Source organism: Silene latifolia, chromosome 10 (assembly GCF_048544455.1).
Source record: "Silene latifolia isolate original U9 population chromosome 10, ASM4854445v1, whole genome shotgun sequence".
NCBI lineage: Eukaryota > Viridiplantae > Streptophyta > Magnoliopsida > Caryophyllales > Caryophyllaceae > Silene > Silene latifolia.
In genome coordinates this window covers 21658825-21674046 of record NC_133535.1, presented here as the reverse complement: position 1 = coordinate 21674046, position 15222 = coordinate 21658825, and the positions used below count along the sequence as shown (strand labels likewise).

The 15222-nt window shown below is 38.0% G+C and overlaps 1 protein-coding gene across 1 annotated transcript in view; it reads left to right on the top strand.

The window, feature by feature from the left end:
- Positions 1 to 1393: 1393 nt before the first annotated feature.
- LOC141607262 (uncharacterized) overlaps positions 1394 to 15222 on the top strand; it is a 39720-nt gene continuing 25891 nt past the window's right edge. Inside the window, exon 1 of the mRNA XM_074426620.1 lies at positions 1394 to 1526. Within this exon, the coding sequence (XP_074282721.1) occupies positions 1394 to 1526 (133 nt within the window). The remainder of the gene's footprint in view (positions 1527 to 15222) is intronic.

Below are 15222 nucleotides of genomic sequence, written 5' to 3'. Positions count from 1 at the left end.
GATGTGAACTACTCCCCTCCTACCGTTTCAAATGATAATTCATGCTCATGGAAGTTGAAGAGGACAATCAACGTTGCTGAGATGACGTCCTCCAGTCAGGAGCCCACCAAGGGGCTACTGAATTGCTTTGAGAATTAAGCGGGGAAATGCCCCGTGTAACACTTTGTAATAAATAATTTTTGAATTTTCCGTTGAATTTGTTTTATTGCTTTTAATTAGGACAATTAGCTTTTAGACAGTTTTTAGCGTAGATTTAAGACTATAGACTGTTTATATGCGTATTTGGTATGTTAGGAAATTTTCGCACGTGCTTTTATGCAGGTTTAGGGAAGATTTACGCATTCCAAAGGAAGAATTGACGAAATTCAAGAGCTTACGCGAGAAAAGAGCTCGATCGAGTACTTTTTGTACTCGATCGAGTGAAAAGTTGGTCGACCGAATGCTTTTTCCAGTCGATCGAATAAAGCAATAAAGGGGACTTCTCGATCGAGTAGAATTCTACTCGATCGAGTAACTGGTCATCAAAAATCCTCGATCGAGCAGTTTAAAACCACTCGATCGAGTAAATGCAAAAGGACGCAGGGAGTTTTTCTAACTTAAACTCTTTTGTTCTCATTTCTATTTCATTTATCCCCTATTTTTGTCATCTCCTCCATATTTGCGATCAAACTCACCCCAAATCCCCTTTTTTCTTGCCCAATCTCCAAATCCGCCACCTACAATCTGTTGCCTGCTTATTAATCTTTCAAAGCCCCCTAATTTCCTTTTAATTTGTGCTCTTTTTCACGGTTTTTAACGCGGGTTAGGGTTTGCGGTTTTGAGCTCGAAAAATCGCTTGTTTTGATTGTTCTTTGAAGATTAATTGCATATTGTAGGTTCATTCCCATCAAGTAAGTGATTTCTACACCCTCTTTGCATTTTAATTTCGATTATTTTGAATTTTATGAGGTAAAATTGAAATTAGGGTTTGAATATCCATTGTTGATCGATTTTTTCGACCTTAATTGTCTCTATTTGCCCTTAATTGTCTTACTTGATGATATATCCGCATTCCTCGTTGTTGTTGCATGATCAATTCGAATTTTGCGCGAGATTTTCGCGATTAGGGTTGTTTTAGTCGAACTTTTCGACTGTCAGACGGGTTATATGCTGCCATGATTTAATTAACCTCAGTTGTTGTTAATTGTTGCTGTCATTACCTGCTATCCCGTTCCCTACCGCTGTTTACACGCTGTAATTCGAAATTTCTGAGGAATTGTTGGAAATTGTGTGCTGTAAGTTGAAATTTTCGACTGGTAGGGGTTTCACATGTTGTTTCTGCTGGTTTTTCGTGCTGATTTTAGCCACTATTAGCCGATGTTTCTTATCATACCCCTTACCCTTTGTATACAGGATGGATTCTAGCTCTTTACCCTCTACTAGTTCATCCTCTAGTCCGTCTCTGTCTGAGACAGTGGCCTCTGCTGTTGCCACTGTCTCCACTTTAGTGACTACCGCAGCCCCAGTGTTCCTAGTTTCAGCTGCAGGTACAGTTTTTGCTCCAGCTAGCTCTGCTGCTAGCTCAGTTCAGGCTGCCACTTCCTCTACGGTCACCACTATTGCTAGCACTGCTGCTAGTTTCTCTTCAGTGGTGGCCACAGCAGCCACTACTCCTACACCAGCCGCTACTTTTACACCTGTGGTGGACTCGCCAGCAGTTGCAGCTGCCTTTAGAGCAGCCCTGGTTCCTCACACCGTCGCTGCACGGGCTTCTGCTTTGAGTTCCAGAGGCCGGGGTCGTAGATAGTCCCGAGCTACACCAGCTCCAGTTACCTCTACTTCTTCCGCTCCTAGCACTTCTACAGCTGCTGCTCCTTCTACTTCTGGCACGGTCACAGTTCGAGGGGACACTTCCCTCGACCCTCACCCAGACTATCCGCAGGTACTTTTTGTTAACGCTTTACATCGTAAGAAGTTTTATAACCTGCTGCGCTGCGTGTTTGTACCTTCCCGATTTCTAGAGAAATCGGCGCTTGTGAGACTCGGCATTTACGAGTCGGTTTGTGATTTACTACGGGGCACGGGGATGGCCGAACTCATCACTATGAGCGGCCATACCTTTCTGGAGCTGAGCCTTGAGTTTCTCAGCTCCTTTACCTTCTCCTCAGGGGCACACGAGGCTGACCCCACTAGTTCTTCAGTTTTCTTCCGGTTATTTAACCGGACTTTTCCGATGATCTTAGGGGAGTTTGGTAGGTTACTTGGCCTTACCTCTACGGGCGAGACTGCTGCCCCTAGGAAGGTCCACCGTCAGCTTTGGCGGTGCCTGGCCCAGACCACTTTTAGGGAGCGAAAGCTCCATCAGGTCCACCTTCCCCCTGTCCGTTGTTTCCTTAGACTGATGGGGAGCACTATTTTCGGCCGAAAGGAGCCGAACAACATGACAAACACCGAGCTCTCCATCCTGGGCGGTTACCTAAACATTGACTGCGAGGGTCCTTTTACCCTCAACATAGCTTACTTGACCGCCCAGTACCTTCAGAGCCAGGGGCTGAAGGAGACGGGAACTATTGCTTGCGGTGGTATAGCCACCATTCTTGCCCATTCCTTCTTCCCCGTTTGGCCTCGTGACTTGCAGTACCTCGAGGGAGAGAGGCTATTGAGTCTGGATGCCATGCTTTCTCAGCATTGGCTGACCCCAGACCACCAGACATGGAAGATTGACGGCTCCTTGTCTGTTGACTTATCCTGTGACACTCTCCCCCGTCTAGAGCCCTTGCCCACTGTTGCTAGGGGTGCCCGTCTGCCACCACTGCCTAACCTTCTCCTTCCACTCCGACCTACTCCAGCTGCACCCGCCGCCAAGAAGCGGCGCCTTGAGACCGGAGAGGGGTCCACACCTTCAGGGAGTACCCAGCCTTCCACGGCTACTCCCATCCCGACCCCTACTCCCACTACTTACGTACCACCTCTTCCCTTTGTGGCGCCCGCGGTCATGGACCAAGGGGGCGCCGTTTACGGTTTGTTGCTTGAGATCGCAGAGCGTCAGGCTCGTATGGAGAGGGACACGACTCTTGCTTTACACCCTCTGTACGAGTACCACTTGCGGCGACACCGTCCGATACCATAGGGTTGGCCAAACCCTTCCTTCTACCAGTACCCCGCCGGGGGGTACCCGGAGTCTGCTGACGAGGAGAAGGACGAGGACCCTGAGGTGGCTGTGGAGAGAGCTCGTGCTGAGGAGCAGAGGAGGAGAGAGGAGGAGAGAGATCCGGAGTTCAGGGTGGAGGACATCCGTGACAGTGACGGCGGCGACGACGACGAGTAGCTACTGGACTACTCACTTCCCCAGTTTTCTGGCTGGTTTGGGGAAGTTCGTATTTTGTATGTATCTCTTACTCTTTTATTTTGTCTCCTTTTCTTTTATTGTTTTTATTTATTTATCGGTTGTATATTCCCGTTCCCATGTATATATCTGCTGGTGTATGCTGGAGGACAACGAGGGCGTTGTCCGTTTTGGTTTGGGGAGGGTATTGCATCCTTTTGAGTCTGCATTTGCATTTGTTTTTGCATTCACGTTTATTTTTCAGCTTGCATTGTTGTTTATTTTCATAAAAATCAAAAATCCAAAAAATTAGAATAATTTCAAAAAATCCAAAAATATTCACGTTTATTTTTGCATATAGGTTGAGTCAGAACGGTAGATTTCCATGATGATAATGCACTATAACTTGTCATTTTACTTGAGCCTTGCACTTCTTTTGATAGTTATTAGCTTTGTCATACGCATAGTCTACGAGTTTCTGTTCAAATATAGCCGACTGTTTAGACTTGACCTATAAATTGGCAAACTACTTGATAAATTCTGAGTTTTAGAGCCCATAACTGGTGACATTCATGACCAGTTCATTAGGAATTGAGAGTAGTACTCCTTGCATAGCATGTTCGTCTCTTTTGCACTTTTATGACATTCAATTTCTCGTCAAATGCACATATTCGGGTTTGCGGTTGGTGTCACATGCAGGGAGGTGCTTGCAAATTTCCCTTTCCTTATATTTTTCACCCATTTAGCTCCACATAAGCCAAAACTTGCCTTTTTGACCCATTAGCTACATCCAAAACTAAGCCTGCCTAGTCAAGCTAGTTAGTATGTCTTTTGTGGTATGAGTTTCCATCTGCAGTTTGGCTCGTATCTCGTTTGTATGGAGTTGTTGGAAAATTGAGGAAGGAGAAAAAAAAAAGACGTGAAAGAAAGGAAAGAAGAAAAAGAAAAAAAAATGAAAAATGAAAAAAAAAAAGCTGGAAACGTGAGAAAAAGAAAAAAAAGGTTGAAAAAAAAAAGTTGATTTGTTTCAGTTAGTTCATTCAGACGGTATTAAAAAAGGGAATTTTGTGACCATCTGACTCCTCCATTCTTATTCCATATTTTTGAGGAGATTGTGTTTGAGTTTAGTGAGTTGTGTGCCAAATGAGGGGCACTTGTATTTAGTTTTTCAGTCAGTTGAGATTCGGATGGTTTATTATGGCCCTGTTAGGAACTAGCTTGACGCTTTTACCTCCACATTTCCATAACATGTTTTGCCCTTTCTCACCTGAACCTCACTATTCCCATATCATTTGTAAGCCCTCGGCTGTGACGGACATTATTGGTTGGAGTGTGTGCATTAGTACTTGAATTGTCTTTCATTTTTGTTGCATGCATGTTATGTAGGTCGCAGTTAAGTGAGTGACTGTCTTTTCTTCTCTCTTTTACATATAACATTCACCCTTTGCTTCATGAGAGAAGAGTGACCACGAGAGAGTCCGATTTTGTTGGTTTTGCAAGGTCGATAGGTTGGCTATATTTCTAAACAGCTTATAACTCGTTTGCGTATTGACTGCTTAGCTATAACTGTTAGTCTTTGTTGCATTAAATTGGTTCAAGTAGACAAGTTAAGCTAGCTCTGAGTTATCAATTCCGTTCCATTAGTTTGTGTTTTGAGTTTTACTCGAGGGCGAGTAAAGGTTCGGTTTGGGGAGATTTGATACGTGCCTAATATATAGTCTTTTTAGCCTATTTCAGCACGTATTTCTATGCATTTTTATACTGTTTTTATGGTATTTTGCCCCTAATTGGCTACTTTGGTTCGTTTTGTCCATTTTGTAGAAATGGACGCGAAAGTAGTGGAATCGTACTCTTTTTCGTCCCTTTTGCATGCATTTAGAGGAGACGGGATTTTCCAGAGTGAGATACTGCGTTGGAAAGCGTGTTGGCACGGTTTACGAGGCATTCGGGCGCGGACTTGAGCTGATTTGAAGTCAAAGAACTCGATCGAGCAGTTTTACCACTCGATCGAGTGGTTTTTGCGTCCCAGGATGGTCGATCGAGTAGAATTCTACTCGATCCTTAAGTTGCAGAAAGATGGGTTACTCGATCGACCAACTTTCTACTCGATCGAGTAGATGCTGTTGAGGTTTTGCTCGATCGAGTGGTTTTAATCCACTCGATCGAGTGGTTTCGCTATTTTGGGCTTTAATTAGCCCGTGTTATTGTTTATTTCGCAAAACTTATTTACTTTTCCTATTTAAACCTACGTTAACTAGGTTAATAGGCATCTTTTATCTATCTTTCATTTATCAAATTTTCCTACGGTTAAGAACTTTACTGCGTACTTCATTCTTCTTCACTGTAACCTTGTTCTCGGATTGTTTTCACTCGGATTTTGTGTTCTTTACGCCGGATTCGCTTGATTGTAATTCCTTTCTCTTCTCTTAATAATAATTAATCTTTTGTTTGCTTTAATTCTTCGTTTCATTACATTTATTCTTCTGCCCTAATTTACTTTTATGCATATTATTTGTTATTTCATAATGTTTAATGCTGAAAATTCATTTGTTGTTAGTTTAATTAGCGACATGAGTAGCTAAACCCCTTTCATGTTGGGATTAGGGGATCTGCGGTAGGAATGTGACGATGTAGTGAATGAATTAGATGAATTAATTGTGGGATTCTGTCACCATAGCAATTTAATTGTATTTATCGACTTAGTTGAGTGCACACTCATGAGTCACCTCTTTAATCTGGCTAAAATTAATCCTAGATCGAAAGATTGGACTAAATAGGCCTGCTATGAACAGTAGAATACCCTGACGAGAATGAAAGTTAAGTTAGTGGTATTTTAGGATAGAAAGTGGACCGAAAGGACCTTTCCCGTATCCGTCTCGCATTAATTCGTCTGAGTCATTTACAGCTGAGTCACTGGACTACCGTAGTGAACCGAAATCCTGACATGTCTCTCTCTATCTGATAGTTTAAACTTATTTCTTGCCTTTACTGCTCTTGCTCTTTATTTCTCTTCCTTTAAAACTTCGTAGTTTAGAAACCAATTCAAACAACCCCCCCATTTGTGACCAAATAGACGGACTTCTACAGATATCTTGCCTCCCTGAGGAGATCGACCTGACTTCCCTAGCTATATAGTTAGTTTAGTTAGTTTATTTTTTACAGGTACACGACAGACGTGTCACTCCGGTTTCGCCCGCCCTTTCCGTAGAGAAGACAATGAGGATGGCGGGCATGGCTTTGGTAATGACTTTATTGAGCCTCTAGGTAATTATTAGTACCGTCGTCTATGTTCTTATGTTGGCAGTTTAGTTAAGGCTACCTTAGGACACTTATGATTATGGATTTTACTAGTTTAGTTGGTATGTAAAAGACATTATTTTATGAGACATATAAAAATTTGACCTTTAGCTTTTATGTAATTACTTCGGTCTTCCAATCGTGTTTGGTTTTCTTTCGATGCTTTCGTTGTCTACTCTTGATTCCCGCTCATGCGGTCGACATGATAATGGATTCCCGCTTGGCGGACGACGGTCGTATTTGGTTTTTGCAGGTTTGGTGCGTAAACACAATGCAAAATCCGTATTGTGGCTGGGCAGCAAGCTGCTGTTTTCAGCAACTGCCCAAATAAGTCCTGACGGAAATACCGTCACATAAAACAACAAAATGTTGACCAGTCCTGACGGAATAACCGTCAGTAGTAGGCCAATCCTGACGGAAAATCCGTCAGTGAAGTCAAACAATTTCTTGACTTATGTGACGGCAATTCCGTCAGTTTTGGCTCTGTACTGACGGTTTTGTTGGAATATGTGTCCTCCGACAATAATGCGATCACGACTGTTGATCATGATGATCACATGTTTAAGTCTCATTATATAGAATACAATTGGGAAGTAATATTATTCATCAATCGGTCAACATATATCGGTAATGATTGGCTGACTAGAGTTTGACATTACTGTCGTGTGACGGTGGTGATCAGTTGACCCCCTAGGTCATACCTATAGGGTAACACTCTTAATTGATTATTTAATTAATCGTATAACGTTACGAGTTAATTAAATTACTTGAAAATTGACGGACGATTTTGGAAGTAAAATTTACGTATCATATTGAAATGTGATTAAATGAGATATGGTCTGAGTAATCGAATTGTTTCATTACTCGGATGAAATTATTGTTTAAAGAAACAATCGGAATTGAATGAATTTTTTATAAATGCAATCTGTTGTGATTTATAAATTGGTAAAATATTTTGGCACAAGTAATTATGAAATTACTAAGTCGATTTTTGTATGTGACGTATTTTTATTAATACGTTGATTTTTAATATGTTAAAAATACATAACAAATTTATGTGACATGTGACATGTGACATATTGACAATTGACAAAAATAATATGGAATCCATATTAACTAAAGTGCCGAAAATGGAGGAGTATTAGGCTTAATATTGTGTTTATATTATGATTTGTAAACATAATGATTACTAATAAGAGTAGGCATGCAACCCTAGTTTGCATTAAAAAGGCAAACAAGGGCATGCATTGGGTGAGTCTTCTTCCCTCCTCTTCCCTCCTACCCGGTTTTACCAAGGGAAAGGCAAGAGTTTTGCCTTAGATTTTTGATTAACACATTACCTCAAGTGTGCAATAATTCATTCATTCTTCAACTAATCCAAAAAATAAGATTTCTTGAGAGATAAAAAGCTCTCTTCTTCTCCCTCCATAATACCGAAATATTTAAGTGTTTATAATATTTTTGGGTCAATTTTCTACTAGATTAATATTATACTAGTACTTATAATATTAATTTGAATTAAGAGAAAGCCTTGGGTATAAAGCTTAGGGAGAGATCCTACACTTGGATCTTGGTTCATCCATAAGGGAAAGCTCAAGAACAAGAGAGAAAGGTGATCTCTCTTGTGCCCATTAAATCGGAATCACCAATGTAAGAACATGATTTCTCCTCTATTTTATCATTTGTTTGCATGCATAAAATCCATATTTAATTTTATGACAAATTAATTTAACATATATGAGTATGTTAGTATGTATATTGATCTACATTTCCTTCAATTGGTATCAGAGCCACGGTTTTTGCATGCAAATCGGTTAAAAGTTTTTCCGAGTTATAAAGAATAACATATAAAACTTGTATATTTTGTGTTATTATGATATATCACGAAATTCATCCATGCATGTTAATATTTCAGGTCCTAAAATGTTTTAGGATATTTTGGTTAATTTTACGGATTTTTTATTGTTCATATTATACAATAATGACATTTAAATATGATTTTATGAGTAAAAATATCATTTTCGGTCTAAAATTAGCTATACTTCGAATTTACCAGTGATTTTTGGATATGTTGTCACATATATCATTTTGAGATAACCTGTAAATTTTCATAATTTTTGGACTTGTTATGCTCGAAAAATGGATTTTTCATTATTAAATTCGGATTTAGGTGAAAAATAGGTTAATATGAGTTAAATTTCGAATCTGGTCATAGAAATTTAATATGTTGTCACATGAAATTTTACAAGATGTGTGTAAAATAATTGGCTATAAAGAAGTCTTTTTGCATGATTTATGGATTTTTGAAGAAAAATAGCATAAATAGTGACATTATTAGTGAAAAATTAATAAAACATAATCTATGACTTAGGAAAAACATCAAATGTTGCATTTTATTATCATTTTTCAGATCTAAAATTGAAAAGTTAATGAATATAATTTTTTCTCATGTTTTATGATTATTTTAGTTAAAATCGATAAAACGCAACATTGTTTTTCCGGAAAATTTCAAAATTTTTAACCTAAGATTTTGAACATTATGAGTGTCATGGTATTTTTCCAGAATGTTCATGAGTTTAAATTTCAAATTTTGAATTTATTTGAAGTTTTGTGATTTATTTTAAGATTAATAGCTTATTTTTGTAATTTTGGACTATTAATGAACAATTTTAGAATTTTAAGTTAATTATGGTCAATTTATTAGTGAAGACTAAATTTTGAGTCCTAAGTGGTTAGGGTAATTAACTAGTGCATAAATATGAATTTATGTAATTTTTGTGATTATAAAATGTTGAAATCACGCAAATCCGTAAAAACCGAGTAATATACGATATTGGCTAATTAAAGGCGATTTAGCATAAAATGGAGCATGTTCATACATATTATAATGCTGCATTTTTCTTTATGATTGTCATAATTTTTATTTATGTAATTTTGAATTATGTAATTTTACTTAGTATGGCCTTAGATTTTAATTGGTATTTCCCGAAATGTATGGGAATATCGATTCGGTTGTAATTTTATTGTGATCTCGTATCACCGTTTTGTAATTTAATAGATTTATTTTATTTTAGTTACAAATGTATAATAGGAAATTATGTAATTTTTATGTAATTTTATTCATTCCGGAGTTCCCAAAGACGGATTTCTTCAAGAATGTCGATACATAAAGACGGTGTTACCTCGAGATGCGTGCCACAACCGAAGTTCAAGGGACCATTGGAGTTGGTTTCCGAAATGTAATAGTTAAATAGTTTTTCTATTTTAGGAAAGGCCATACTAGGATTTATTTACTTTTATGCTTGCATTTATCTTATGTCACATGCATTGCTAAATCGCCATAACTAAACATGCATTGTCATTTTATCGAGTTTATCGACCGTGTCAATTAGAATTATCGTAGTTCACCGCTTTAGTTCACTTAAAACGTGATAGATAATAAATTGACATGACCTCTCGCTAAAACAATTAATTGAGACATAGCCTTACCAAATAGTAGAAACCATGAAAACCTATTTCGCGAGGGAGTGCACTCGGCTACCCCGGGGTACAAACCTTGTTACGTAGGGGAAGTGGGTGATAAATGTCTATCCACCGAATTCATATTGATGAGGGTTTCATCGGCTACCCCGTGCCTAAGTTAATGTGGGTTTGGATAATGGACACATTTATTCGAAATTTGGATTGAACTCAACAAAAGTAATTGATAAGGGTTTCATCGGCTACCACGTGCCCTTGTTGATGTGTTTTGGGCTATAGATAAACATTAGAGTAATTTTATCGACCAAGAGTTCTAAAAGTAGAATCGATTAAAAGGTTAATCCACCGAGTTATATTGATAAAGGTTTCATCGGCTACCCCGTGCCTAAGTTGATATGAATTTGGGTCTTGGAATCATTTATCTAGTTGGGTAGAGGTCACTATAAAAATGCATAAAACTTGTTTAATTCATACTTTTTACGAGTATTATTAAAACGACATTTGTTTACTCCTTATATTTTGTTTTGTAGACCACTTCTTTTTCATAACAAATGGCAACACCAACACCAACTCCTAACGACACACCTCTCGCTAGTTCGTCATGGCTCCGATCCTTTATGGATCGATGTAAACTTGAAAAGAATGGGTCAAATTTCTCCGATTGGGATGCCCAACTCAAATTAGCCGCCGAAGGTGACGACAAGCTTCGTTACCTTACCGAGGCCTCTCCACCCGAACCCTCCACTAGGTCCACCGTGGCCACTAGGGAAGCATATGAGGCTTACCAAAAGGAGTCCGCCGCAATGAAAAATGTCTTGATATTTGCGATGGAGGCGGACCTCCAAAAGAGAGCCTTTAAAATGGGCAATGCTAATGAGATTTACTCCAAACTTGTGACCATGTTTTCACAAACTCCGCGGATCATCCAATATGAGGCGGCCGCGGCATTCTTTGATCTCGACTTCAAAGAGGGCCAAAAGGTTAGCCCTCATGTGCTCAAACTCATGGAGCTTGTCGAGACCTTGAAAATTCAAAAGGTTGAAATCCCCAAAGAACTCATCGTAGATAGGACTCTACACTCCTTGTCCAAAGTCAAGGCATATGTGCAATTCCGGGTGAATTTCAACATGCAAGACAAGGATGTGTCTCTCGAAGAATTGCATAAGTTACTTGTGCAAGCCGAGAGGGACATGGGGTTAAATGTGAACCCTCCCAAGGATGTGCTTAACATAAGCACTAAGAGTAAGGGGAAGTTCAAGAAGAATGGGAGAAAGGGCAAGAAGCAAGCTCCCACATTCACCAAAGCTAAGCCTAATGAAGCTAGCACTTCTAAGATCAAGAAGAGTCCTCTTGACAAATGCCATTATTGTAATCGTATGAGACATTGGAAAAGAAATTGTTCCAAATACCTTGGTGATATCAAAGCTGGAAGAATTACTCCAGTAGGTAAATGACTATCCTTCTTTTATGTTTCTAATTCAACTATGGTATAATGATGCAAAGTTGTGATAATGTATCTCCCTTTTTATTGTAAATAGGGCCTCCACCAAGCAAAGACAAGGGAAAGGAAAAGCAAGCATGAGAAACCATCAAGAAGCTAGGGATAGCTTTTATGGAGCTTTGCTTTTCATTGTCTTATTTTAAATTATGTTTTGGATTTTAGAACCTTAAGTTTCCGTGTTCGACATGGAAAGGTATTTTGGATAATGGTTTGTATTTTGGATAATGGTGACTTGGTTTGCAACCCAAGTCACCCGTTTTATCATTTTATCCTTTTGTTCTAAAATTCATGTTTAAATGCTTGTTCTTAGAAACATATAACTTAAAGTGATCTAATAGACAAATATAATGACGGGTTTCATTATATGTTCACATGCTTAAGGCTTGTGTATGATCATTTATAAAGTAAATTGAGTCTATGAACTCTCTTAAAGGAATGTCAATCACCAAGTAAACATACAAAATCTAAAATTATTAGTCAACCTATGAGGTAGTTCTCCTTATACTTCAAAAATCATTATTTGTGTCTCATAGGCTATCTTTGAATCTCTAGCGTATTTATTCTAAAGATAGAGTGGGAGAAAAATGAGGACACAACACACAAGGGGAGATTAAACTTGTGTACTTGTGTAAATGAGATCTACGCAAGGGAAGAATGATTTGCATAGAGGTATGTCTATTTAAATAGTATACCCAATGGATAAGATCTATGGTCTCTAGCAAGTTCTATATGACTAAAGAGACCACGTGAAGTAATCGAAAGTCTATATTCTTAAGATAACTACGTGAGGACACCAAAAGAAAGTTTTGGAAGAAATGACTAATGTAAAGTCTTAATAAGAGTTTTGACTAAGTTTAGACTATTTTGTGATAAAATTTTGACCTATAGTTTCAACCGAGATTTACTTAAGAGCCTAAATAAATCCTAGTTACATTCTAGTATATTTAATATATACGAGATTTATGACTTGAGATTGCAAGAACTGATATACCGATATCTTCAAAAGCTAAGTTAAGCACTAACCAAGCAAATGTCACTTCTTAACCTCATTGTGAAAATGAAATGGTTAATCCTCCTTCCGAAAGGGTATTTCGAAGGACGTATTCTAAATATTATTTATATTTGAATAATGACATTGCTACACATCATTATGAAATGTGTGAGTTAGAGATTAAAATCTTTTAATAAGGTTAAGATGAGACCACTTCAAAATACGTATTTTGAAGGGATATGATGGGAACATATATGATTCTATCTTAATAACTTGGCAAATGCAATTTATATTTCAATTCTTTAAAAGGTTCCGATTGAGAAGTCAATTTCGAAACATGTAGAATTGAGTGGGAGTTAGGCAATTATCATGTGAAGACATGGAATTTAGTGGGAGCAATCATCTTGAAAAAGGGTTATAACTCATCACTCATTGAAGAATGACGAGCTAATACCTTCCTTCATAAAGGAAGATTTGAGTTTTCAATTCTGGATGAAAATGGACTATGATGAATCCAATTACATCAAGGGATGTTGGATTAGTATTGAGAGATACACATCACATCAACTTACATATAGGTTATTCATATGAATGAAAATGGAATTACCATTAGCAGTCATGGTCATTCATAGAACCTAAGAACGGTTGATCTCATGATTATTAGTTACTAATGTTTCCGCCATTAGAATAATCATGCACATGTCCAAATATGAATCATATGCATAAGAGCATGATGATTGATTGGCAAGCCATAATAGAAACGTCATGAATTCTCAAGTAGAATCCGATGAGCCATTTCGGTGTTTGACGGAATACTCTATTATGTGACAAGAGGTTGCACATATAAATGAAATCCGAGCACATGTAAGGATTTATGAGAATCCTAAAACTTTCGAGCTAGAAAGAGAAATAAGAAATTGTGGAAAGACACTTAGTTGAACAAGAAGTTGCTTAAAACTAATCTTTCCTAATAAGCTAGGACTTGTTAGAAGTGCTAGGCTAATCATCTTGACAATTGTTGCAAGATTCTACAAAACATATACCTAGTGCATTGTGTGTGGATGAGTACTTAATCAGTACAAGTTATATCATTCACCACAAATTCGTTCGTTATGTGATAATCAACAAGGAAGTTCTTTCAAGATAAAGAACCGACACCAAGGTAGGGAACCTTGATATGTACTTGGTAAGATTCATGCTATGATAGAGAACATGAATGTAAAGGAAGATGCAAGTATAAGAAGTTTGAACACATGGACACATGGTATGTTAAACTTCTATTGCAATCAATAAGTGTTTACACTTACGATATACATCACAAGGTTGTAATATGATATTGACTACCCGAGTGTGATGTCGACATTTGTCGTTTGAGTTATTATTAACTCACCTTATACTTTGTTACATCCAAACGGGTTGTGAAGACAATTGAACCTCGTTAAAGTGAACACGGATTAACATAGTATTTGCCCATAGTCACTTATATGAGGTGACGTCTCGAAGTGACTAGAGTGTGATGCGATTGATGGCAAGTTCAAATGCCATAGAGTCATGTGAGATGACTAGTCGATCACATAGGCAGACTGTTAGGAACATTTTGTCGGGCCTGATGACCGCTTATAGAGTTCTGGCAAATTTATATAGCCTGGTCGTGGCGAGAGCTACTATAGTATTCAAATGAGTCGATTCTTTTGACTAAAGACTATTCACCTAAGATGGCACAGTTTCAGATTAACTTTGATTTGTGTTACTACGACCTTCGTAAATGGGGTCAAATGGGCATATTTTGGGTTAAGATGGTTGTGGCTAGTCGAAGGGAATGAGTGCGATAGGAATTGTCCACCCCTAGTCAGGGTTATAACAATATCTCAGGGCCACTCGAGGAGTAATGAACTGGAAATGCGTGGCCACGCTCGGAAGGTATCCAGAGTGGATAAATCCGGTCAATCAGTTATTCTCCAGATCGAGGAAACCACTCTCGATATGATCACTTGCAAGTACGACCTGAAAGACACCTTGCATTGAGTGGGAGATAGTAATAGGACAAGAGAATTGGTAACGCACACTTGTCGAGGACAAGTGGGAGATTGTTGGAATATGTGTCCTCCGACAATAATGCGATCACGACTGTTGATCATGATGATCACATGTTTAAGTCTCATTATATAGAATACAATTGGGAAGTAATATTGTTACTGTCAACTGGTCAACATATATCGGTAATGATTGGTCGACTAGAGTTTGACATTTGTCGTGTGTGACGGTGGTGATCGAGTTTGACCCCTAGGTCATACCTATAGGGCAACACTCTTAATTGATTATTTAATTAATCGTATAACGTTACGAGTTAATTAAATTACTTGAAAATTGACGGACGATTTTGGAAGCAAAATTTACGTATCATATTGAAATGTGATTAAATGAGATACGGTCTGAGTAATCGAATTGTTTCATTACTCGGATGAAATTATTGTTTAAAGAAACAATCGGAATTGAATGAATTTTTTATAAATGCAATCTGTTGTGATTTATAAATTGGTAAAATATTTTGGCACAAGTAATTATGAAATTACTAAGTCGATTTTTGTATGTGACGTATTTTTATTAATACGTTGATTTTTAATATTTTAAAAATACATAACAAATTTA